Source organism: Carassius gibelio, chromosome B3 (assembly GCF_023724105.1).
Source record: "Carassius gibelio isolate Cgi1373 ecotype wild population from Czech Republic chromosome B3, carGib1.2-hapl.c, whole genome shotgun sequence".
Lineage (NCBI taxonomy): Eukaryota > Metazoa > Chordata > Actinopteri > Cypriniformes > Cyprinidae > Carassius > Carassius gibelio.
The window spans coordinates 852113-877831 of record NC_068398.1 but is presented as its reverse complement, the minus strand read 5'-3'; the positions used below and the strand labels follow the sequence as shown (position 1 = coordinate 877831).

At 41.7% G+C, this 25719-nt stretch overlaps 1 protein-coding gene across 1 annotated transcript; it reads left to right on the top strand.

Moving 5' to 3' along the window:
- The first annotated feature begins 571 nt into the window (after window positions 1-571).
- LOC127952182 (E3 ubiquitin-protein ligase TRIM35-like) lies at window positions 572-25256 on the top strand. Its single transcript, XM_052550575.1, has 6 exons — window positions 572-1200; window positions 4035-4130; window positions 4366-4596; window positions 4683-4705; window positions 4776-4897; window positions 24196-25256. The coding sequence occupies exons 1-6, from the start codon at window positions 805-807 to the stop codon at window positions 24684-24686; spliced, it is 1359 nt and encodes a 452-aa protein (XP_052406535.1). The 5' UTR covers window positions 572-804; the 3' UTR covers window positions 24687-25256.
- Window positions 25257-25719: the final 463 nt, after the last annotated feature.

Here is a 25719-nt window from a genome sequence, read left to right as displayed (position 1 = left end):
GACTCCTAACCCTAGGGTTGTGGTTTCAAGCCTCGGGCTGGCAACACCACGACTGAGGTGTCCTTGAGCAAAGCACCGAACCCCCAACTGCTCCCCGGGTGCCACAGCATAAATGATGCTCACTGCTCCGGGAGTGTGTTCACAGTGTGTGGGCACTTTGGATGGGTTAAATGCAGAGCACGAATTCTGAGTATGGGTCACCATACTTGGCTGAATGTCACTTCACTCACTCTTTCTTGGATATTATAGTGCCATCTGCGCCAGAGTCGATTATAAAATAAAAAATGTTGGCCTTCTACTAGCATGTCAACTGTCCATGGAGGAGTGATTGCATCCTTACAAGACAGAGTTCCTAGGGGCCGCTTTATTCTTCATCCAGGCCTGAATGTAAGGGTTTAGGGGGGTTATTGTTAATATTTGTGTATTTTCAGTGTTCTTTTGTATTTTATCCAACAATTTAAAGCAGTTTGTTTTAACATTTCAATGGAAGTTCATTTTGAAATCCTGATGTTCCTGTCAGACTTGTTTAAACACAGTCATGTGATCATAAGCTCCTCCCTCTCACAGCTCTTACCAGGAAGAGACTGACGTGTTATTTCTGCTTCTCTCACACTGACTCTCTTCTCTACTGACAAAAACAATAAAGAACCAGCCATCAGTGAAGAACCAAGAGAAACACTTTACAGAAGGATGTTTGTGAAGTTTGGTTCTGAATAGATATTAGATATTTGTGATTCTCAAGGGGATTTGTTTTTCAAACTGTCGTTCAGAAAGTGAAAGTAAAGATTAGATCAAAGAGTGAAAATGGCTTCTCTATCTGAAGAGGATTTTTCGTGTCCTGTATGTCAGGATATCTTCAAGAATCCTGTTGTTTTATCATGTAGTCACAGTGTCTGTAAAGAGTGTCTTCAACAGTTCTGGAGAACCAAGAAAACTCAGGAGTGTCCCGTCTGCAGAAGAAGATCCTCAAAAGAACAGCCTCCAGTTAATCTTGTGTTAAAAAACTTGTGTGAGTCGTTCCTGAAGGAGAGAAATGAGGTTTGTTCATCAGGATCTGAGGAGATCTGTAGTTTACACCGTGAGAAACTCAAACTCTTCTGTCTGGAGGACAAACAGCCTGCATGTGTAGTTTGCAGAGATTCAAAACAACATGACAATCATAAATTCAGACCCATCGATGAAGTGGTTTCATCATATAAGGTGAGAAAAGTGGCTTTTCCCTTACAAAAATAAGTTTATTCAAGTGTGCTTCTACTTCTATTAAACTAAAAATAGGAAAGTATACTTTTAGTTTACTTTTTATGTACTTCTCAGAAATGCTCTTTATGTACTTCTCAGAAATATACTTAAAATTACGTTTAAGTATACTTGACTTATACTTACAAAAAGTCTAAATATATTTGAGCTATACTCCTAGAATCTGTGTTTTCTTTGTTTTATGGTAGAGGGTGCTAGTATGCATCTTCTGTACAAAATGTTAAAAATACACAAGTGAAGAAGAAAAAGAAACACCACCCAGCAGGCACAGTACATCAATGTGACGTCAGGAAGACGTTGGACTCCAACTAATCCAACGTCATGCAGACTTCATATTTTGGTTGAAAATTAAAGTCGGGTTGACATCTAAACCCAACTTTGTTTGACGTCAAACTCCGACATCAGACAGACGTTGAGTTTTGTTTGGAATAAGCACCACACTGCAACAAAGGATGAAATGCATGGCAGCACATTAAATATCTCAAGATCTCATCAGAGGAGGATTAAACAACTCCACAAACAGCATTACCAGCTTCATGTATTACTAAGCAGACTAACTTTATTTCTGTCAGACATCTACAAAAGCTCTTATTGAAAATTAACAGGGGTTTAACTCTAATGTGTTTAATTTCCATAACAGCGTAACAGTTAAACACCATAACAGTGATTAGTGTTTCCATTAGTTGAGCTCTTAACACTTATTATATGTTTTGGCTATTGTGACAGTTTGTTTGTCAAGCACATTTGCAGCATCAAAGAAAGCTACCTTGGCTGTTACCTGTTAATGGTTTTATAATCATCATGAAAAAACCTGATTCACTAATGTTTTTTAATTAGTACATTCGTATTACAAACCCTGTGTTTCTACCACATGAGATCCAGCAGTATTATAACAATCAGTTAAAATCTTTTAACAAACATGAGCTCAAAAAACTTAACCTATGCTGACACACACAGACATCAACAATCAGCGTATGAATCTCAACAATGGTGACATGCTTCATGCAGCAATGCATGCTCGGAGCCGTGTTTTATACTATGGTGGCTCCCAGGATGCATTGCTGCATTAAGCATGTCACCATTGTTGAGATTCATACGCTGATTGTTGATGTCTATGTGTCTCGAAAGCTTTTTCTCCCAAAATGTATTTAAAAATAAAAAATCAGAATGTCTGATCTGAGGGAAGAAAGTATTGTCTCTTCAATATTGTAAATAACCACTTTGGGTCAATGACTATAAAAATAACTTTCCTCAAGCATTTTTCTTCATGATGATGAAAACTATCACCTTATCTTTGTTTGGCTCCTTTTATAACAAATTATGTGTTTTGGTAAACACTATTACAGGAACCACAAACTTACTAAGCCAAGAGTCAAACTACCCAACTAAAGCAAACACTGATCACAATAATGGTGACCAAACATTTTCAAATAAAACATCAACATCTAAACCTCTGTTAATTCTCAAAAATAACTTCTGTAGATGTCTGACAGAAATAAAGTCAAACTGGTTAGTAATAAGTGAAGCTGGTAATACGTGTACTGCCATGCATTTCACCGTATTTATTTAATTTTTATTTTGGGGGGGGGGGGGGGGGTAATTCCAGTCAAAATTCAGCTTCTGCCCAACATTGGAGCTTGACGTCAAACAGTCATTGGATTTAGACGTCAACCCGATTTACATTTTCAACCGAAATGCAACGTCTAACCGCTATTATTATGTTTGAGATATCAATCACTGGTCGATGACCATAATGTTTGTATAAACTGTAGGTAACAACTGGTAAAATGTACATCTAGGTCATAAAAACCATAATAATACCTACACTTAAATATGTTCTTCTCAGCCATTTCATCAATTGCTCTTTAGCAGAATTTCCTCATCTGTTGTCTCATTGGAATTTTGTAAGGATTTCTGTGTAGTTAAAGTGTGCATAGCCTGCATCTATCAACTTTTTTTCTTGTAAGTTACCCACATTAAAGTGTTTAAAAAAGAATGCATGAAGCTAGAATGAAATGTTTTTGTTTACAAACAGATACACTGTTCTTTCTTTGTACACACTGTAAAACCGAACAGTGAAATTAATCAAATGAAATTAGTTAATTGCACTCAAATAATAACGAAAGTTCATTGGACTTAATTTAAATAAGTTCTGTTAACTCAAAAATTTGTTGTAGTGAGGTAAACCTAAAATGATTGTGTTTTCTAGTTCCCAGCATGCTTTGCATCAGAAAACAAAGAAAATAAATTTAGAAATTAAGTGTTATTTTGTGTGTTTTTACACAAGATTAACATAGAGGGACATAAGTTAATACATAAATGTTGTGTTATATTAGATTTTACAAAGGTTTATGTTATGTTGGATTTGTAGTGTTACCGTTGTGGTGAAGAGTAGAGCCTGTGGTTAGACTGAGGATGGACAGCAAAAGCCTACAGTGCACTGTAAACCCTGATAAGTTCACAGAACTCAAAAAATATTTTGTAACAGATTACACAAAAACATTTAAGTGATGTTTTTAAATGTTTTAAGTTTACATAAACTTAAAAAATTTAGTTCCAGTTGCCTTAAATTATCTCAGAGTTATCTTAAATAATTATATTTCTGAACTTATAATTAGGGAGTAATTCACTTATAATTTTATCTATTTTTCAACTCCTATAATGTGGGAAATACACTCAAAATTAGGCTTTTGCTGTCCATCCTCAGTCTAACCACACGCTCTACTCTTTTATTGTCACTGTAATCTTGTGTTTTATGCATTTTTATTTAATTCTAGGAGGAGCTCAATACAGCACTGAAGTCCTTACAGGAGAAACTTCAACACAATGAAAAAACAAAAGAAGAGTTAGAGAAAACAGCTGAACACATCAAGGTGAGGAAACAGAATCCAGAGTAATTTTCATTACAGCTGTAGATCACTATATACAGTTATGATCTGATATATTTAATATAATGGACTCCAGTTGGTTATTTGTGTAAATGAGGATCATCAATCTTCTTCTGGATCTGTTATATGTCTGTCTCTGAGTTTCTCTCAGATCTGAATGATGTGATTGTGTTGATGTGTGTTGATGGAGACGATTGAAGTGAATGTGGTTTGATTTCAGTCTCAAGCTGAGCACACAGAGCGTCAGATTAAACAGCAGTTTGAGAAGCTTCATCAGTTTCTCAGAGATGAAGAAGAAGCTACAATCACTGCACTGAGAGAGGAAGAGGAGCAGAAGAAGCAGATGATGAAGGAGAAGCTGGAGGAGATGAACAGACACATCTCAGCTCTTTCACACACAATCAAAGACACGGAGGAGAAGATGAAAGACAGTGACGTCTGCTTTCTGAAGGTCTGATTTCAGATCATCCATTGATTGATTGATGTATGGTTGATTGATTGATAGATTGATCAATGTTCGCTGTGTTTGTTCTGCAGGAGTTTCCGGTCTCGATGGAAAGGTGAGTGATCTTCTCTCTCTCTGCTTCTGATCCAGAGTCACTTCAGTTCTGATCCTGAATGTTCTTCCAGAGTCCAGATCTCATCACAGCCGGATCCACAGACTCCTTCTGGAGCTTTGATTCATGTGCCACGTTACTTGGGGAACCTGTCCTTCAGAGTCTGGAAGAAGATGCAGGACATCGTCCAGAACAGTGAGTCTGACTGCAGAAGATCTGAGCTTCATACACACACACTGGAAATGATGCAATATTGACAGATTTCAGCAGCTCAGATCATCTACTGCACCAAAATCAGCAGCTCACTTTTCCCATATGATTACTGCTGTTTATATTTTATTAATAATTATTTATTTAATTATTTATTAATATTTTGAATTAGATTTATATATACAGAGAATAAGAGAGCGAGAATAACAATATTCTCCAAGAATCAGCTGAAAACGCATCTCTTCCAAAAGAAAAAAAATAACCAATACATATTTTCTACATTTAATACAATCACACCGGCGTGATTATAATGTTCAGTGTGTCATATCATTAGCTGCATCAATTAAAATCTGTGTTCGTTCGCTGAAAGGGATTGAGCCAGAGACAGACATGTTTTTACAGTACTACACATTATAACCAAGATTGTTGAGATTATGAAAGCATCGACCAATCAGAGGCTGAAAGTCATCGCTGAAACAGTGTTTTCTTCACTCGCTCGCAGACTGAATAACTCTTTCTGGTGAATTATCTCTTCAGAAATAACAAAGTGCAGATGTTTGTATGAATCTGTAAGATATTAATTTTATACTGATTTTAATGGGAGTTTTTGAGAGTTCTTGAACTCCAGACAGTCAGTGAAAATATTCTTTACTCTCTTTCTCCACAATAAAAAGTGTTATGATTAGTAGCCTCACTAATGTTTTTATTCACATTAACTTTCAATGTTAAATTCACATTAAATATAAACTCGGTCACATTATACCTCACGCTCCTGCTACACTTATACATCTGTTCACAATACTCTAGATTTTTATGAAGTTTCTTCTAGGATTGCCTGATGCACACAAGAATGTTTCAGCCTAACTTTCTTCAATCTTGGGACTCTGTACGTCCGGTTTGATGATAATAATTCAAACTCATTACGCAGGACATGGTTATGAACAGAAACTATATTATTAGACAGTCTTAACAAATTATTATAATAAGCTGAATCATAAAACCTCTCAAGGGTCTGATCGACAGTCCTTGAGCACATTTATAATTGATTAAACAACCTTGTTTCTCTCTTTTAAAACCTCCGTACCTTCACTGCGAGTCAAAGAAATGTTTTCTGAGAGAAAAGTTTCAGCCCGTTTAAACTCGCACGGCATGTAAGTAACCGGTATACATCACTATAAATTAAATTTGTTATAAAATATATATTGCAAATGAGATAAAACCCTTACTCTGTTAAAATGCAACCTCCTCGTCAGATGTGATGTTATAAAATTATTACTGTGTAACATAAATCACTTAATCATTTTATCCATCCTTGCATCGCAATTCGCGGGTCAAAAAATAAATAAATAAATAAACATCTGATGTATAATTAGTAAATTAAGTTGAATTGAACATTAAAACTACAATTACAAAATCTGGAGAATAATGGAGTATTATAATGTAACCCACACTTGTAATTTGTGTTCTGCATTAAACCCATCCAAGTGCACACACAGTTAAAAACTAAAAAAAAAAAAAAAAAGTGACGTGACATTCAGCCAAGTATGGTGACCCATACTCAGAATTTGTGCTCTGCATTTAACCCATCCGAAGTGCACACACACAGAGCAGTGAACACACACAGAGTACACACACACACACACACACACACACACACACCCGGAGCATTGTTCATCATTTATGCTGCGGCGCCCGGGGAGCAGTTGGGGGTTCGATGCCTTGCTCAAGGGCACCTCAGTCGTGGTATTGAAGGTGGAGAGAGAGCTGTTCATGCACTCCCCCCACCCACAATTCCTGCCGGCCCGAGACTAGAACCCACAACCCTTCGATTGGGAGTCCAACCCTCTAACCATTAGGCCACGACTTCCCCTAAATGGCTTCTTTATGAGGTCATGACGCCCCGCTTCCCTCCAACTCTAGCACACTCTATTCTAATTCTATTCTTTATAAAAACGTGTCCCTTTTAGACTGGCACTCCATTCATTCACTAACTACTTGTTTTTTTAGTTTTTTTTTTAAAGCTTCTCTGTTCATTTTATTCCTTTTCTATTCTAACTGTTTTCTTTTCATTTATTATAAAATTAACAAAAGCAAAAAAAGACCTCTAACACTAGCTTGCTCTATTCTTTTTCTATTCTATCAGTTTTCTATTTATTATAATATTTAAAAGCCCATGCTACGTGTACTGTGTTAATCTAACTGAGACTTGTTATAGCTCTTATATATCATTGCTCTTTTTGTTGTTTTTGATTGATTCTATTCTCATCATTTGTGAGTCACTTTTTTTAAAGTGTCTGCTAAATGAACAAATGAAAGTGTGTGTGTGTGTGTGTGTGTGTGTGTGTGTGTGTGTGTGAGAGAGAGTGTTGTTGTGAATTTTAATTACATTTATTATTATTATTATTATTTCACTACATTATGGAGGAATACTATCTAGTGTTAATTAATTAATTAATAATAATAATAATTATAATAATAACAATCATCATCATCATCATCATCATCATAATAGATAGTATTTAGTAAAAGCTCTATGATTCAAACAAGAGAAACAGTGAGGATAAGCATAAAGATATAATCATTATTTCTGTATTATTATTGTAACCCTCCTCCTCAATTTCACTTTTTAGGGATTTATCATGTGCATGGGGAAATGAATTGATGAGGGATTACTATAATATAAAATCAGAATGTATACACAGAAAATAAAACCTTTGGGTATTTGACTCTGGCTAGAATGTAGAGAGGCCTGGTTAGCTTAAATATAGCTATACTGCATTTGCTTTTGTTTTTTTCCTTGTGAGCATAAAACTCCTATGCACATGTACTTAAACACTATAACCCTTATTTGCCAAATAAATAAATAAATAAAAATAAAAGAATCACACCAATGGAACACAATTAAATATCAGACCACAAAGATTGAATGTTCAACTCAAAATGTATTTATACAAATTTTCAGAAACATGTGAATTTCCCTTTCAACAGGTCCTTATTATCAAATAAAATAACTGAACATTACCCCGGGGTTTTTTTTTTCTACTTATAAGGCTCAGTTTTGTGGTACCACAATGATGGCGCAGTTGTTGGAGCGCGGGTGAAATATTTCCAAAGGATATAGTCTTTACTCACAGTTCCTTGGTAAAACAGCAAGATTACCAAACCGTTCTGTCCCGTGGTAAGATACGCAATGAAGCTGTCCTGAACCTCCGTCCCGTCCGTGTGCAAACACAAGACACCTCCGGAATCAGCGCGAATCATGAGCACATCTCTTACAGCCACATGTATGGCCGCATCCGACGCACATGGCTATGCAGTAACAGTTCACACATGGCTATGGCGTTACCTCTTCAGTAGAGTCTCTGTGGCCGATTTTACCAGCTCCAAAACAAAGCTCACTCTCCCGTTTTAACAGGGTAACACAATGACAATAAATAAATAAATAAATCCCCTGGCTCTTAACTTTGATTAACAGTAATCAATCGTGCAGAACTTGCAATTAGCTCATAGCTCTCCTAATTTTTTTTTTTCATCCCCTCTTTCCGTCTCTCCCCGGTTTTTTTTTTTGTCCCGCCCCCTCAAAAATCCGGTAGGTTGCCAAACTGCTCTCCGGATGGCACTGATTGGATAATAAACAAAACTGACACCTAGCCACCCAATGCAAAATAAAATGACAGAGGGTTCAACGGTTAATCACAACAGAGTGTGGCAGGACACAGAGGGTTGTCAGAATAGATGGAGCGACTACGCCACCCTGGCACGGTGCCAGAGATAATACCTTGCCCGTAGGCAACACAGGTTCGTGTGCAATAAATTGGCAGAAGACGTGGGTAAAACAATTATGAAATTTTATTAAAAATAAAATTTTATGCAACAAAAAGAAAAAAATAATAATAATTCAATGAATGTGATATGGGTGGCCAATAACCTCAAACTGTAGGAAGAGGATGCAGGAGCCGAGGCGTAACAACTGGGAATAAGGGCACTAATAGGCTTCCACAACACCGCACACTTTTGTTACACCTGTGTGGAAACACACACACGCGCACACACACACACACACACAGCACTCGTGAAGTAGCACCACCACCAAAATCCACCCCGCCTTCGGCACTCAGCTCCTGTAACAACAAGATGATGTTACACTTGAGGGTAGACAAATCACTGATATAACTCGCAACCGAGGCATACAGCAAATAAATATTGGGACACCCTTAGCTATCACATAATACAACCAAAGCAAAAACAAGAGGAAAGTAAAACACTTGTATACACAAAATAAACCAAAATACAATAGAGTGTTAAAGAAAATACCAAAACAATAAATCAGTCAAAAGAAAACATTAAACAAAACAAAGAAAATAAAACAACCATTTTACAAACATTGCTCAAATAACAGAACACAAGGAAACACAACAATATTAAAGAACCGGCAAAGCAACAGCGCCTCTGGACGAAACTTCCCACGAAGCCCCCCCACAGTAAGAAGTTAAAAATTGCCTGCAGACGCAACAAGTCTACCTGTAAATGAAATTTAATTATAAACAAAAACAACAACTAAATCAATGTATTCTAGCTTTAAAAATATACTACCTGAGTCAGATGTCCAGACCGTAATACTTAAATAAGTGCACAAGGGGGACAAGGCACTCCGATTCGTGATAATTGTATCCGTGCGATCTCTCAAAGCCCAACTGATTAGGTATGCAAATGTTCCTCGCACCCGTGGGCTCACTCGGTCGGCAAAACAGCAAACAATGGGGCAAACTATGTAGCGTCAGGCAGAACATCTGGACTATTAAAGGCTCCCTCCCGCTTGCTTTAGACTACAAACAAATTGGATCGTCACAACCTCAAACTTGCACTAATGAAATTCATTCAGTAGATTCACTTACCCGTTAAGAGAGACCACGTCAACCAAGCACCAGCCACAAGGTTTATCCAACACGATCCAACTACAAATGACGCAGCAACAAGGGGCGTGTCTCATGATGTCATACCACCTCACCACTATATTTATATGTGATCACTACGCAGTGATAGGATAATCAGTGTGTATAGCAACCAATCCAATAGGACGGGCTTTGCTAATCCTGTCACAATCTCCCCCCCGCTTCTGCATCGTCGCCCCGACGATGGACAAAACCTATCTCCAGGGTCTAAATATTACTGAAATGCCTCTAGATGCCCCATCTTCATTATCCACCACCCCCGCCGACCGTGGAAGGCGGTGGATGTTGGAATGTTGACCTGCTGTAGTTCGACTACTGCGCCGCACTGCCTCATCATTAGGTAAACCCTGTGGCCTTTGAATTGACTCACCCGCAAGCGACTGACCCAAACTAAGAGGGGCTGCCACAGCCATCTCACCACTGGGAGGTGGTAACTGGTCCAAGACTACTGGAACACTAACCTCACCTATCGATGGGGTCTCTGACACTAAAACCCACAGATCTCCCCCCTCCGACTCCTCGAGTACCTGCTCTTCCGGAGGCGGTGCAGACTCAACAACCGGGCCCTGATCGCCAATGTCCTGAGGAATCCTGATTTTCAACAAGGAACGATGTACCTGCCTTACCTTATCCAAATCGTCCACAGGGGCAATGGAGTAAACAGAACCCCCCTTCTTTGGGGCTTTCACCACTTGATACACCACTGGGCTCCACAAGTCCCGGATTTTTGACCGACCTCTCACGCCAAAATCGCGGAGATAAACCAGTTGACCCTCCTCCAGTGGTGTATCTCGCACTTATGAGTCATGCCTTGCTTTACGGCGTTCCGCAGCGACTCTCAAATGTTTGCGTGCTCCTTCAAAAGCCACCTGCAACCGAGTTTGATGCTCTACAACCCACTCATGCACCTTTCCCGCCGCCATCCCCTCGACCCTCCCTAACAGGAAGTCAACGGGTAACCGAGGCTCTTGACCGAACATCAGATAGTATGGTGACTCACCGGTTGATTGATAAGGGGTTGTATTATAACTAAACAGGACTTGCGGAAGACATGCAGCCCAATCCCGCTTACTTGGAGGCAAAGTGCGCAAAAGGTTGTGCAAAGTCCTATTAAACCTTTCACACTGGCCATTTCCTGCTGGGTGGTAGGGAGTCGTTCTCAACTTCTCCACCCCATACAGATGACAAAGCTGCTGTATTAGTGAAGATTCAAAGTTGCGCCCCTGGTCAGAATGTATACGACCAGGGACACCAAACTTACAAAACCACTCCACCACTAACACTTGGGCTACTGTTTCCGCCCGCTGATCCCGTGTAGGAACCGCCAGAGTATTTTTGGTAAACACATCTGTGAGCACCAACACATTCTCCAACCCTAAACTGGTCGGCTCCAACACGGTAAAATCAACAGCCAAGATCTCGTTTGGCCTAGAGGCCAACAAGTGTCCCATAAAACTAGAGGCCACTGGCTGCACATTTTTAGCGGAATGGCAACGTTCACATTCCTTACACCATCTAGCTACCTCACTGGACATACCTGGCCAGTAGCACCGCTGCCGGACCAACTCGGTCGTGCGTTCAATGCCCTGGTGTCCATGCTCCTGATGCAACCACCTCAAGACATCAGGTCTCAGCGCAGCTGGCAAAAGAACTTGAAGGACTTCCTCTCTTCCATCAGGGCGAAGGATCCGACGATACAGAACTCCTTCTCGTTCCACCAGTCGGTCCCACTGGCGGAGTAATGTCAAACTACTCTTAGAGCATAACTTCCGTTCATCTGGACCTGGAAAGTTTTTGCGGCGCCAAAAACAACCTATCCCCCCAATGTCTGCATCAGCCTCCTGCAGTGCCCTGAGATCAGCAATAGAATGGCCTGGGAAAACTTTAAGGGCAGCTTGTGTTGCCTGATACATAGGCTCTATTCCTGCAGCTTGTTGGATTGATGCAGGAATCATGGTGACTGGTACCAACTGCCCCACTCCCCCACTATCAGTTGGAGCTTGCCTTGAAAGGGCATCGGCATTATTATTACTCTTACCGGGCCTGTACCGAATTTCAAAGTCAAAAACAGCAAGCTGGGCAGCCCAACGCTGTTCTGTGGCCCCCAGCTTTGCTGATGCTAAATGGCTCAAAGGATTGTTATCCGTGAAAACAATGCATTTCTGTCCCAATAAATACTCTCTGAATTTGTCAGTCATCGCCCACTTGAGTGCTAAAAACTCTAATTTCATAGAGCTATAGTTTGCAGAGTTGCGCTCAGTCGGTCGCAGGCCACGACTTGCGAAAGAAATGGGTCGAACTTTTCCCCCTTGTTCCTGAGACAGAACAGCACCCAACCCTCGAAAACTTGCGTCTATCTCAAGAATAAAGGGCAAGGAAAAGTCAGCAAATGCCAGAACAGGGGAAGTGGTAAGCTTCTCCCGTAAAATGTCAAAACTCTCCTGACACTGTTCGGTCCAAGCACTGGCAAACCCTTGACCCGTTGCCTTTTTATGCTTGCCCCCAGTAAACTCTGCCACCAGCTTATGCAAGGGGGCCGCCAACTTGGCAAACCCCTCCACAAAGCGGCGGTAATAGCTGGCAAACCCTAGAAAAGAACGGAGCTCTGTAACGTTTGCCGGACGGGCCCAACTGGCCACTACCTCTACTTTACTTGGATCTGTGGCTACCCCCTGGGAGGACACCACATGACCCAAATACTTCACCTGTTCTTGGAAAAACACACACTTCTCCAGCTTAGCTTTAAGACCTTCCCACTTCAATCGACCCAAGACCACCTCCAGCCATTCCAGGTGTTGAGTCATTGAGGAGGAAAAAACCACAATGTCGTCAAGGACCGATGCTGCTGGTCCCCAAACAATCTCTCCATCAACCGCTGGAAAGTGCTGGGAGCATTACAAAGCCCAAACGGCATCCTGTTCCACTCAAATAACCCAAATGGGGTACAGAAGGCAGTTTTGGACTTATCCCCCTCAGTAACTGGAACTTGGTTGTACCCGCTGGCCAAATCCAAAGTGGAAAACCAGCGGGCCCCGGTCAATGCATCTAAAGTTTCCTCAATGCGAGGCAGCGGGAATGCGTCCTTCCTAGTCTTTGAATTCAATTGACGGTAGTCCACGCACATGCGTAGACTACCATCTTTCTTTTTCACAAGGACGATAGGAGAGGCATACGGGCTACAGCTTTCTCTGATCACCTGGGCTTCAAGCAGCTGGTTAATGTGCGTTTTCACCACATCATATTCTGAGGGTGGCAAGCGCCTGTACCGCTGCCGAACCGGAACGTCATCTGTAAGGGGAATATCATGAGAGATCAGGTTAGTACAGCCCAAGTCACTGTCATGGGCTGAAAACACAGACTGATACCTCTGCAACAGGGTCCTAACCTCATCCTGCTCCTTAATCTCGAGGGCTGATAAATCAACAGAATCAATCCGCTGCTGTAGCGAAGGTTCTAGCACACACTCTTGGGCACCTACCATTGCAACCGTCTCCTTCACTTCAGTGACCTCTGGAGGCAAACTCACAACATACACACCATGAAGGGAACCCAGCACTGTATTTGGATAGAGTAACACATCCAACAACCCTACATTTACAACTGGAATGTAGACTGTACCTCGAACTGATGGCACCAGTGCAGGCGAGGCTAAGAGTCCGGCTGGGAGTCCAGACTCAAGTGGTTCAAATAGCACTGTACCCTGAGAGTACTGTTCAGAGCAGGTGGCAGCCACAATCTTCATGGTGCCACCTGGAATACGACACTGATGACGCCCTCGCACCTTTACTCTACCTACCTGTCCAAGTACTGGCTGACATGTACCTTTATGGCACTGTTGCAAAGCCTGCATCACAAAATCAGGAACCTCTACTACCGGTGGAGAGTCAAACAAGGCTTGACCATATTGACCAAACAGTTCCCGGTAACACCGGCTCAACACATTCATTCCCAGTATTCCTGGGACTTGAGCACACGCGTCCCCAGGTGGATCCTTTACTACCAATATCCCACACTCTGGCACTATTTTACCACACAATTCAACATCCAATTCCATATAACCAAGATACGGAATGGCGAGTCCATTAGCCGCCCGTAGTTGGAGCCATTGACAAAGTTTTAGACGCTCTTGACCCCACGGTTCAAAATGGCTTAAGAAACAGCTCTCGGTTATAGTAGACACCATAGAGCCGGTGTCAATCAAACAAGGCACCCCTACTCCCCCAATCTTAACCACTAATTGTGGGCAACCAGACATTAAATGAGACATCGAGCCCCTAATTACCCCAGCCGAGCTGTGGCTCAACAGCCCGGCGGGCACTAGTTTCCCGACGGCTGGTTTGAATGACGTGGCCCTCTTGCTACAGATGACGCAGTAGGATCAGAATGCGAGGGATCAGAAGACAAAGAACCAGAGGTCAAAGTGCCAGGCAGTGATAAATTACATTCCCTGGCAAAATGGCCAGGTTGATGGTACCGCCTACAAATCACCGGTCCGTAGCGCGGAGAGTGACTACGTGAACGCGCGCCTTGTAATTGGGCAAAGCTTTGAGTCAGCTGATTCAACTGATTTTGTTGTGCTTTTAACATGTCTCGTAATTCGCTCAATTCAGACGACGAAGACTCATTTGTAACAGAACGTTGCCCCCCCTGGACACCATATTGAATCCCATACGAAAATGGGACAGACTGGCTACGAGCCCTCGCAGCCCCAGGCAAACCCTCCTGTTCCCACCGGATCGCCTCACTACGTACTTCTAATAGCGTGGTATTTGGTTGACGGCGAACTAACTGCTTAAGTTCGCGCCGGAGGGCATTATCGACGACATGCTCGACAAACTGGTCACGCAGTAATATGGGAGCATTTAAAACAGCCCCAGGAAACCGCTGCTTTACTTTTTCCATAAGACCCATCAGAGCGAGCGAAAACTCCAATAGACTCTCCCCCTCTAACTGTCGTCTGGAAAAGAACGCCTCCTGCAGTGCTACGTGGGACTGTGAGCAGCCAAAAACTTCGCGTAAAGCGGAAAAAATATTTTCGGGATCCCCTCGTTCAACCTCCGAACGATACCGGATCTCGTCTCGAGCTTCCCCCTCTAAATGGTCAAATAGAAAAAAACGCCTGCTCCCCAATTGACAAATGACGAGCCCGAATACAAGCCTGTGCCTCCTCAATCCATTCATTGATGCCAATACCAGACCTACCATTGAATCGGGGACACTTCCGGTCACGGGGTACAAACACAAATCTTTCGGATGGATTGGCACCCGAAACGACTGGAGGAGGCACAACCGGCTCAAGATCGGGCACACGAGAGGTACTAGGGCCAGGCAATGCAATAGCGCTTTCCTGGCGCAACCGTTCATTGTCTGCCTTCAACTGGACTACTAATTCCCTAAGTTCTCGAAGTTCTTCCTCCATTTTTTCTAATCACGACTTACCAGGAAGGATAATATTACCAAAAAGGGGAATGCTGCTCACCACGATCCAGCAGACGCTGTCGCTTTGCCTAAAAAAAAAACTATAGAACACACAGAAACAATACTCCAATCACTTTAAGAAAAACAAAACACAAACACCACTAAATACCCACGTCTTCACCCAAATGAGCACAACCCTGCCGACTACGCCAGAATGTGGCAGGACACAGAGGGTTGTCAGAATAGATGGAGCGACTACGCCACCCTGGCACGGTGCCAGAGATAATACCTTGCCCGTAGGCAACAAAGGTTCGTGTGCAATAAATTGGCAGAAGACGTGGGTAAAACAATTATGAAATTTTATTAAAAATAAAATTTTATGCAACAAAAAGAAAAAAAAATAATAATTCAATGAATGTGATATGGGTGGCCAATAACCTCAAACTGTAGGAAGAGGATGCAGGAGCCGAGGCGTAACAACTGGGAATAAGGGCACTAATAGGCTTCCACAACACCGCACACTTTTGTTACACCTGTGTGGAAACACACACACGCGCACACACACACACACACACACACACACACAGCACTCGTGAAGTAGCACCACCACCAAAATCCACCCCGCCTTCGGCACTCAGCTCCTGTAACAACAAGATGATGTTACACTTGAGGGTAGACAAATCACTGATATAACTCTCAACCGAGGCATACAGCAAATAAATATTGGGACACCCTTAGCTATCACATAATACAACCAAAGCAAAAACAAGAGGAAAGTAAAACACTTGTATACACAAAATAAACCAAAATACAATAGAGTGTTAAAGAAAATACCAAAACAATAAATCAGTCAAAAGAAAACATTAAACAAAACAAAGAAAATAAAACAACCATTTTACAAACATTGCTCAAATAACAGAACACAAGGAAACACAACAATGTTAAAGAACCGGCAAAGCAACAGCGCCTCTGGACGAAACTTCCCACGAAGCCCCCCCACAGTAAGAAGTTAAAAATTGCCTGCAGACGCAACAAGTCTACCTGTAAATGAAATTTAATTATAAACAAAAACAACAACTAAATCAATGTATTCTAGCTTTAAAAATATACTACCTGAGTCAGATGTCCAGACCGTAATACTTAAATAAGTGCACAAGGGGGACAAGGCACTCCGATTCGTGATAATTGTATCCGTGCGATCTCTCAAAGCCCAACTGATTAGGCATGCAAATGTTCCTCGCACCCGTGGGCTCACTCGGTCGGCAAAACAGCAAACAATGGGGCAAACTATGTAGCGTCAGGCAGAACATCTGGACTATTAAAGGCTCCCTCCCGCTTGCTTTAGACTACAAACAAATTGGATCGTCACAACCTCAAGCTTGCACTAATGAAATTCATTCGGTAGATTCACTTACCCGTTAAGAGAGACCACGTCAACCAAGCACCAGCCGCAAGGTTTATCCAACACGATCCAACTACAAATGACGCAGCAACAAGGGGCGTGTCTCATGATGTCATACCACCTCACCACTATATTTATATGTGATCACTACGCAGTGATAGGATAATCAGTGTGTATAGCAACCAATCCAATAGGACGGGCTTTGCTAATCCTGTCACAAGAGGATATTTCAACCCCTTACAATTGTATAACTCAATAACAAATATGAATTAATATCAAATACTTGTAACAAACAAACAAATAAAAAAAAATATTACACACCAAGAACAATTGAACTGGCCCAGTTCTGTTAACAGAACACAATAAACAATATGAAAATTTTGCAGGGTGCTACATTCTCCCCCCACAAAAAAAATGGTCATGCCCTCATGACATGTCTAACACCCTATATCTGGTACAAAAAAAAATTAACTTTTTTTTTTTTGTCTAAAGATTGTGTCAGGCATATTATTAACAGTCTCTTTAACATATCCACTTGTAAAGAAAACTTTTGTATCTCTTAATAGGAGATGAGACCTCTTTCTTGTCATTAATCTCAACTACGGTAGCACTATGTGTACCAACTGCCACTGATGTTGGGTTCCCTAGCAAGTCATAAGTTAGTCTGATTGGAGCTTTCTTTAGTCTTTGAGGTCGAGTTGTCTTGTCAGAGCTTTCTGTTACACTGTCTAGTCTCTCAGCTATTTCGTCTGATGTCTGTATTTCAGTGTCTCTTTCTCGATTCACAATTTCTTCAGTCACATTTTGTACCAAATGGTCATCCTCCTCCACTGCAGCAGGTTCTTCAGCTGTCTCATCTATTTCTGGGTTACTTGTCAAAACAGCCAGATCCAAATCCAGATCGAAAGGCTCACCATGATCAATGTTTTGAGATTCTGATCCTGGCAACTCTCGTGGTACATAATCATGCCATACACCCATCTCATCATCTTCAGAGTCAGATGTTCCCTCCATCTTATCATCCTGTTCAGGTGCTGGTAAGCAAGGAGAATCGTAGTTCTCTTTTCTCTTTTCTTTGAGCCGTCTGCTTGCTCTCCTTCGTTTTGAGGGCTCCTTGTTGATCTCAGGCTGCAGCTGCACTTCCTTTCCTATCGGCAGAATGTGATTGCGGTGCAGTATCTTTTCAGTGCCATGTCCACTTTCTGGCTTCAGTTTGAACACGGGTAAGCCAGACAGTTGACTCTCCACAACGTAAGGAGTATCTTTCCACCGATCAGCAAGCTTGTGCTTTCCTTGTAAACCTAGGTTTCGGATCAAGACCCTGTCCCCGGAATCTAATGTACAGAAACGAACTCTCTGATCATAGCGTTTCTTGTTTCCTTCATTTTTCTTCTCTGCCATACTCCCAGCCAACTGATAGGCAGCCTGGAGCTCACGTTTCATGTTTTTGACATACCTCAAGTAGGATTGAGACGCCGAATGTCACGTCTACTGGCAGCCTGGCTTCCCGTCCAAACATTAGAAAATATGGAGAATAGCCTGTTGACTCATTCACTGTACAATTGTACGCATGTACAAGATGGCTGAGGTGTTTACTCCATTTACATTTGTCTTGTGTTTCCAAAGTTCCAAGCATGTCAAGAAGAGTTCTGTTAAAACGCTCAGGCTGTGGATCACCCTGAGGGTGGTAGGGAGTGGTTCTGGATTTTTTTATGCCAAGCATGCTCAACAGTTCATGGATAAGGCGACTTTCGAAATCCCTGCCTTGATCTGAGTGCACCCTTCTTGGCAAACCATAGTGGACAAAGTACTGTTCCCATAGAACCTTAGCGACAGTCGATGCCTTTTGATCCCTAGTTGCAAAAGCTTGAGCATATCTCGTGTGATGATCTGTAACTACGAGCACATTACAGATATTTCTGGAGTCAGGCTCAATCGTCAGAAAATCCATACAGACAAGATCCATCGGTCCATCACTGTTAAGATGTGACAACTCAGCAACTCTCTTAGGCAGCGTCTTTCTCTGAATACACCTTGGACAGCTCTTACAGTAGCTTTCAATCTGAACTTTCATGCGTGCCCAGTAAAACCTCTCTCGTATCAAGCCGTATGTCTTGTCAAACCCCAAATGGCCTGATTTGTCATGCAACGACTGAAGCACAGTTGTTCTGAACTCTTGTGGGAGCAACAGCTGCTGTCGAGCTGGTTTGTTTGGTGGATGGCTCGTTCTATACAACACAGAGTCTCTGACAATTAGCTTCTCCCACTCTTTTAACAACAGAGACACATCAGGATGTTTCTCTTTGTTGGCATGATTGGCACTTCTCTGAATTATAGCACGCCACACTTCTCCAATGCACGGGTCTTTCTGCTGTGAATTTGAGATTTCTGCTGCGCTCAATTTGGGCAACTGCTGAGTATTCAGAAATGACAAGTTGCAATAAGCTCTGGGCACTGCATCTTTTGATAAGCCAATGAGATCTACAGCTCTGCACTGGCGACAGTGAGGTACTCTGACTTTGGACATGTGACAGACAGCTTTGACTGTGGTGGCAAGCAGTGTCTCCTTCTCCTCATGAGAAGCATTGAGAATTGCATGAGGACGGCGTGACAATGCATCCGCATCAACGTTATGTTTTCCAGGCCGATACTTCAGACTAAAATCATATGTTGACAATTCTGCCAACCATCGATGCCCTGTAGCGTCCAATTTAGCTGTAGTTAAGACATACGTTAATGGATTGTTATCAGTATGAACCTCAAATTTGACTCTATAGAGATAATCATGCAACTTGTTGACAACAGCCCATTTCAAAGCCAGGAACTCAAGCTTATGCGTGGGATAGTTCTTTTCTGCTGGACAGAGGCTTCTGCTGACAAAAGCAACTGGGCGCAAACCTTCTCCCTGATCCTGATCCAGAGGACACCTCCCAATCCTTCTCTGCTTGCATCAACATGCAGTACATATGGCAGTTTTGGGTTGGCGATTGCCAGCACAGGTGCCTCTGTAAGACTTCTCTTCAAAGCCTCAAAAGCCTTCTCACAGTCCTTGTCCCACCTAGCCCCAAAAGTCTCAGAAGGATGGTACCAATCTTTTGTGGCTGTGACTACTTGTGCTTTCCTCTGCTCTTTGATGTCTTTATTTTTATCTGCCCCTTTCCCTCTCTTTCCAGCCACAATACAACCCTGAAGCAACTGGTTGAGTGGATAACAGACTCGGGAGAAATCTTTTACAAAACGTCTGTAATACCCACAGAAACCAAGGAAGGAACGAAGAGCAGTGATATTTTCTGGGCGAGGCCATGATTTCACAGCCTCAATCTTTGCCGGGTCTGTAGCAATGCCATTTCTAGACACAATGTGGCCAAGGTAGGTAACAGAAGAGCAGCAGAACTGACATTTATCCAATGATATCTTTAATCCTTCTTCCTTCAATCTGTCAAGGACTTTAAGAAGGCGCTGCTCATGTTCCTCTAACGTTCTCCCAAAAACGATCACGTCATCCAGATAAACCAGCACTTCCAGTAGGTTCATATCACCCACAGTCCTTTCCATAATTCGTTGAAATGTGGCCGTGACCCCACAAATCCCCTGTGGCATTCGCTCAAACTGATAAAACCCTGCTGGGCAAATGAAGGCTGTCTTTTCTTTATCAGCAGCAGCTAAAGGGATCTGATAATAGCCACTTCTGAGGTCAAGCACACTAAACCACTGGCTACCACCTAGGCAGGACAAAGCATCTTCCACACGAGGGACTGTATACTGGTCCGTAATCGTTCTCCTGTTTAACGTCCTATAGTCCACACACATACGAATGGTGCCATTTTTCTTGCGGACCACAACTATTGGAGAAGCATAGGGGCTTCTAGAGTCTGAAATGATTCATGCCTCTTTGAGATCATTTAGATGCTTCCTCACATCCTCCAAATCACCTGGTGGTAACCGTCTAGAACGTTCTCTGAAAGGTCTATCATCTGTCACACGAATGCTGTGTTGTGTACTCTTTGCACAACCCACATCAAACTCACTGCAGGAGAAAACCTCTTTTCTCTCCATCATCTTTTGACACAGTCGCTCCTTCCACTCAGGAGGCACAAGGGAGTCACAAAAGTTGAAAGAGGATGGGGACAATTGAGGTGTTGGCAGCTTAGAGCCCTCCTTTTCAAGGACTGTATTTATTACATCTACAGGAAATAGATGAGCAATAGGAATTCCCCGTTTTAATGTCACAGTATGACTGGACACATTTCTCATGGTGACTGTGATGCGACGACATTGGACAGCAGTGGACTTTTCAACAACAGGCATGACTAGAAGCTCTTCAGGAAAACAATCCTCCTCTGGATGGTCTATAAGAACAGCTTGGCTAGAGAGACCTCCAGGAAACTTTGGAATACCAACGACTGTGGCAACACAGCCAGGTGGCAGAGTGAAAGGCTTGTCTCGTGTGAACCAGATTGTTCCTCTTTTTGTCTCAGATGTGTCGTCAGGAGTTTCCCGAAACTTCTCATAAGCTTCTTTTATTACTGGATGAACAGACAGGGTGTTAAGAAAATTGTCTCCTCCATGTGTTTTGCATGCATGGAACAGTTTTCAAACTATAGAGGTGTTTGTGCCAACCACAATGGAAACATCCCCTGTCATGACCGGATCTGGACACACAAGCACAAGTGTTTCTATGGTCTCAGCTACTCCAACTACATCTCCAGTAAACTCAAGCTTCAAGCACATGTAACCATTATATGGATACTCCTTTGCACTGAGGCCCCAAATCTCCAGGCACTCAATAGGGATCAAAGGCATGTGGTTCAGATACTTGTCATAAAAGGAGCGATACAGTAAGGTAACTTGGGACCCGCTATCAAGTAAAGCTTTGGCGTAAATGCCCTCAATTTGTACTGAGACAATAGAGCTAGGTCCAACTAAACCCTCTGGCAGGTTAGCCTGCTTTTCTGGTAGCGTGTGACACTTTGTGGAACGTATCTTCTCCGGAGCGTCAGGCCATTCCTCTACTGAGCCCCTAGAAAGTTTCCCATCGGCTGTTTTAATTTCAAGAGACGCTTGTTAACTTTTCTGAGATTTTCTGGGTTTGGACACTCCCGCTGGAAATGTCCATCTTCACCACATCTGTAGCAGAAGACATCAGCACGATACTGAGGTTTGGGAGCTCTCTCCTTCACTCGTGCATATGAGTTTCCAGTAGCTTTTTGGCTAGGGTTCTGGTCTACCTGCTGTGCCACACTTGCCGATGCAGTCACAGAGGCAGAAAGGAGGCATGCAACATCAGTCTTGAGACCTTGAAATTCTTTCCTTAGACTCTCTATTGCAGTATCTTGCAGGACTGGCGCAGGCTCTGGCAAAACAGGTGCAACTGAGGCTGAAGCACACTCTGCGCGCTTACTAATAGCTAAAGCTGTGACTTTCTGTACATTCGGTCTTTCAAGGATCATCTCCTCTTCTTCTCTTACCTCCCAAAGCAATTCAGTAAAGCTGGGAGGAGGCTTGAGTTTGTAAGTCAGTCTTATGCGAAGGGCTACGAGGTCATGAGGCAGAGAGCCTTTAGCAACTTGATCAATGCGTGCTCGGTTCATGTCAATCACTTCAATTCCGCCTTTACGATGGACTTCATGCAATAGCTTGTCTAATCTGAGTAAGTAGGCTGATAATTTCTCACCGTCTTGCTGGAATGTATTACGAAACCTCACCATGAGATCAGCTGCACTGTCTGTGGTTCCAAAAGCTGTTTCAAGAGCTTTAGGGTAGTCATTGGCAGTGGCCTGAGGATTAGTGACTCTCAAACCTCTGACAATATCGGCTGCTGGCCCTTTAAGACTCTCAGCTACTCTCTGTCTCTTAACAACATCAGAACACTGCCACTCATCTAACATGTGGGTGGTCTGTTCCGCCCAAGCATCATACTCCTCTTCTCCATGTGGAGTGGGTTTCATACCTGAGAACATGCGTAGCTTGCGATAGCCCGGTCCATCCACAGGAGTGGCTTGACATTTTTCAACTAGTGAGGAGATTGCATTCACCAGCTTTGTGTTCAGGTCTGGAGCGGTGGGTGGAGCAGAAGCAGAGGTTAGTAAGCATGAGACATCAGCTAGTGTCTTCCCTTCATTTTCTAAGAATGACAGCAACTTGGACTGGAAGTCTCTTTCACTAGTTACATGAACACTCTGGGTCTCTGTAACATTCACTAACCAAGGTCCAAACTCATCTCCAGCTAGTAACTGTTCAGGTATGTCAGTCTTATTCATATCATTAATAGTTTCGACTAAAACTAACTGGCTTTTACTGACGTGTTCTATACACCGTCCTCTTATTTTACAGGGACCGAAAACTTTAGCCTCATCCAGTACCTTATACACAGTCTCATCAGTAACACCAAGAGAAACCTTACTAAGCACAAATGCTTTCCTTGCATCAATACCTTTGTCTTCACAGCATTTGATAATCTGTTCTGACTCCATGTTATATTAGCTTTACATACACATAATAATAAAAAAACTCTTAAAAAAATCTCTTTAACACAAGTGGCTATAGGGCTTTTAAGCTACCTCATTTAACACAGACTTTCCTATTTCTCTTAGAACATGCTCACAAAAATAAAACAACAGTAAACAACATCCCGGACGAGCCCCCACATGTAACCCTCCTCCTCAATTTCACTTTTTAGGGATTTATCATGTGCATGGGGAAATGAATTGATGAGGGATTACTAGAATATAAAATCAGAATGTATACACAGAAAATAAAACCTTTGGGTATTTGACTCTGGCTAGAGTGTAGAGAGGCCTGGTTAGCTTAAATATAGCTATACTGCATTTGCTTTTGTTTTTTTCCTTGTGAGCATAAAACTCCCATGCACATGTACTTAAACACTATAACCCTTATTTGCCAAATAAATAAATAAATAAAAATAAAAGAATCACACCAATGGAACACAATTAAATATCAGACCACAAAGATTGAATGTTCAACTCAAAATGTATTTATATAAATTTTCAGAAACATGTGAATTTCCCTTTCAACAGGTCCTTATTATCAAATAAAATAACTGAACATTACCCCGGGGTTTTTTTTTTCTACTTATAAGGCTCAGTTTTGTGGTACCACAACGATGGCGCGCTTGTTGGAGCTCGGGTGAAATATTTCCAAAGGATATAGTCTTTACTCACAGTTCCTTGGTAAAACAGGAAGATTATTGTGTCAAATGTGCACAATCCTGTCAAATGTGCACAAACTACTAGCTACTACTAAATATTGTAGAAACATAATTTTCTGTAAAGTTGCTTTGTAACGATTTATTTTGTAAAAAGCGCTATACAAATAAACTTGAATTGAATTGAATTGAATTCAGTTTGTGTCCCTCACTGTTTCTGTCTGAACGTTCAGTCTTGATGAATCAATCAGACAGAGAATGACTGACAGTGATGAGAGTCTCATAATTCATAATCATCTGTGTTGTGTTCACTCTTGATCATGATCTGTTGATTGTGTGTCATCAGCTCCTGTGATTCTGGATCCAAACACGGCTCATCCTTGTCTCGTTCTGTCTGAGGATCTGACCAGTGTGACATACAGCGGTTATCAATCTGTTCCTGATAATCCAGAGAGATTTGACTCTTATCCCTGTGTTCTGGGTTCAGAGGGTTTTAACTCAGGAACACACTGCTGGGATGTGGAGGTTAAACAGAGTCAATACTGGAGTCTTGGAGTAACTACAGCATCAAACCAGAGGAAGGGATGGGATTTCTGTAACACTGATGTCTGGTGTGTATGCTATAGTGCATTAGGAGGGTCTCCAGGTTCTGGTGTTTGTGTTAAACGTAAACTTGATTGTGTGAGAGTGAATCTGGACTATGACAGAGGAACAGTGTCATTCTCTGATCCTGTAACTAACACACATCTACACACATTCACAACCTCCTTCACTCACACACTCTTCCCTTTCTTCTGGTGTTCTTCCTCTCTGAGGATCTTATCGATCAGTAGTTGATGATAAAGGATTAGAGTCAGTTACACAACAAATATTAATAATCACTTGTATAAACTAACAATGTGTGATTTCATGATTTCAGTCTCATTTTCAGATTGAAACATTAAAAGTTTGTCATGATTGTTAGGTTTTAAACTGTGGTCAAATGTCTGGAAACCCTGATTTTTTCTTTGTTTCTCAAACTAAATATTCAAGTCACTTTTATTTCTAAAGAACTTTATATAATTCAGTTTAATTCAAAGCAGCTTTATATTAATAAACAGGAAAATAACAGCATCAGTGTTGGAAACTGAATTAATTTGTTCCTAATGTCAGATATGAAGCAGATCTTCAGAAGAGAGTATATCGCGTCATTATTCAGATGATGGTTATGTTCTGTTTGGGTTTAGTTTCCCCGTGTTTCTGTTTCCTGATTTAATTATTCATTAGTTTCTCTGGTTTGGATTGTTTCAGTTTTCTAGTGTTGAAGTCCTGTGTTTTGCCTTAGCTCCTCAGTTCTGCTCCTGATGTTATCTGTGTTGGTTTTCTGTGAGGATGTTATTAAAGATGTGAGATGAAGTCAAACATTAACAGTGATGAAGCGGATGTATTCAGTATTCAGTATTAGTGGCCACTATACGATGTATGATCCTCCACTTCTCTTTGGTATTGGGGTTTATATAAAAGTCTCCAGGAAGGAGTCACTTCTTTGGGAACAGAGAGATAAACCTCCATTTACTATCAACCCTTTCTCTTAACTGATTACAATAAGCATCTTTTACACAAAAGCTTTTTCCCGAGGGATTGGAAATCCAAAACTTCATACCCCTTCAACAAAGAAAACTGACCACTTTCACACCTCACAGATCAGATGGTTTACAGCAGAACACATTTACATTCGGCTGCAGGAAACTGACGAAACTGTAAACTTGTTCATCGAAAAACACAATACATTATTCCAAAAAGTAGAATTGTGCAATTTGAAAGAAAACTTAAAAACATAAACTGGGAACAAACGATGACACTAGACGATGGAGAGGAGTGTTGTAATTCT

Bases quoted from the DNA above. Each gene is read 5' to 3' on its own strand.
- LOC127952182 (XM_052550575.1), top strand. From the start codon at position 805: ATGGCTTCTCTATCTGAAGAGGATTTTTCGTGTCCTGTATGTCAGGAT. The intron at 1,201-4,034 runs GTGAGAAAAGTG...ATTTAATTCTAG, and splicing joins AAGTGGTTTCATCATATAAG to GAGGAGCTCAATACAGCACT. The intron at 4,706-4,775 runs GTGAGTGATCTT...ATGTTCTTCCAG, and splicing joins TTTCCGGTCTCGATGGAAAG to AGTCCAGATCTCATCACAGC.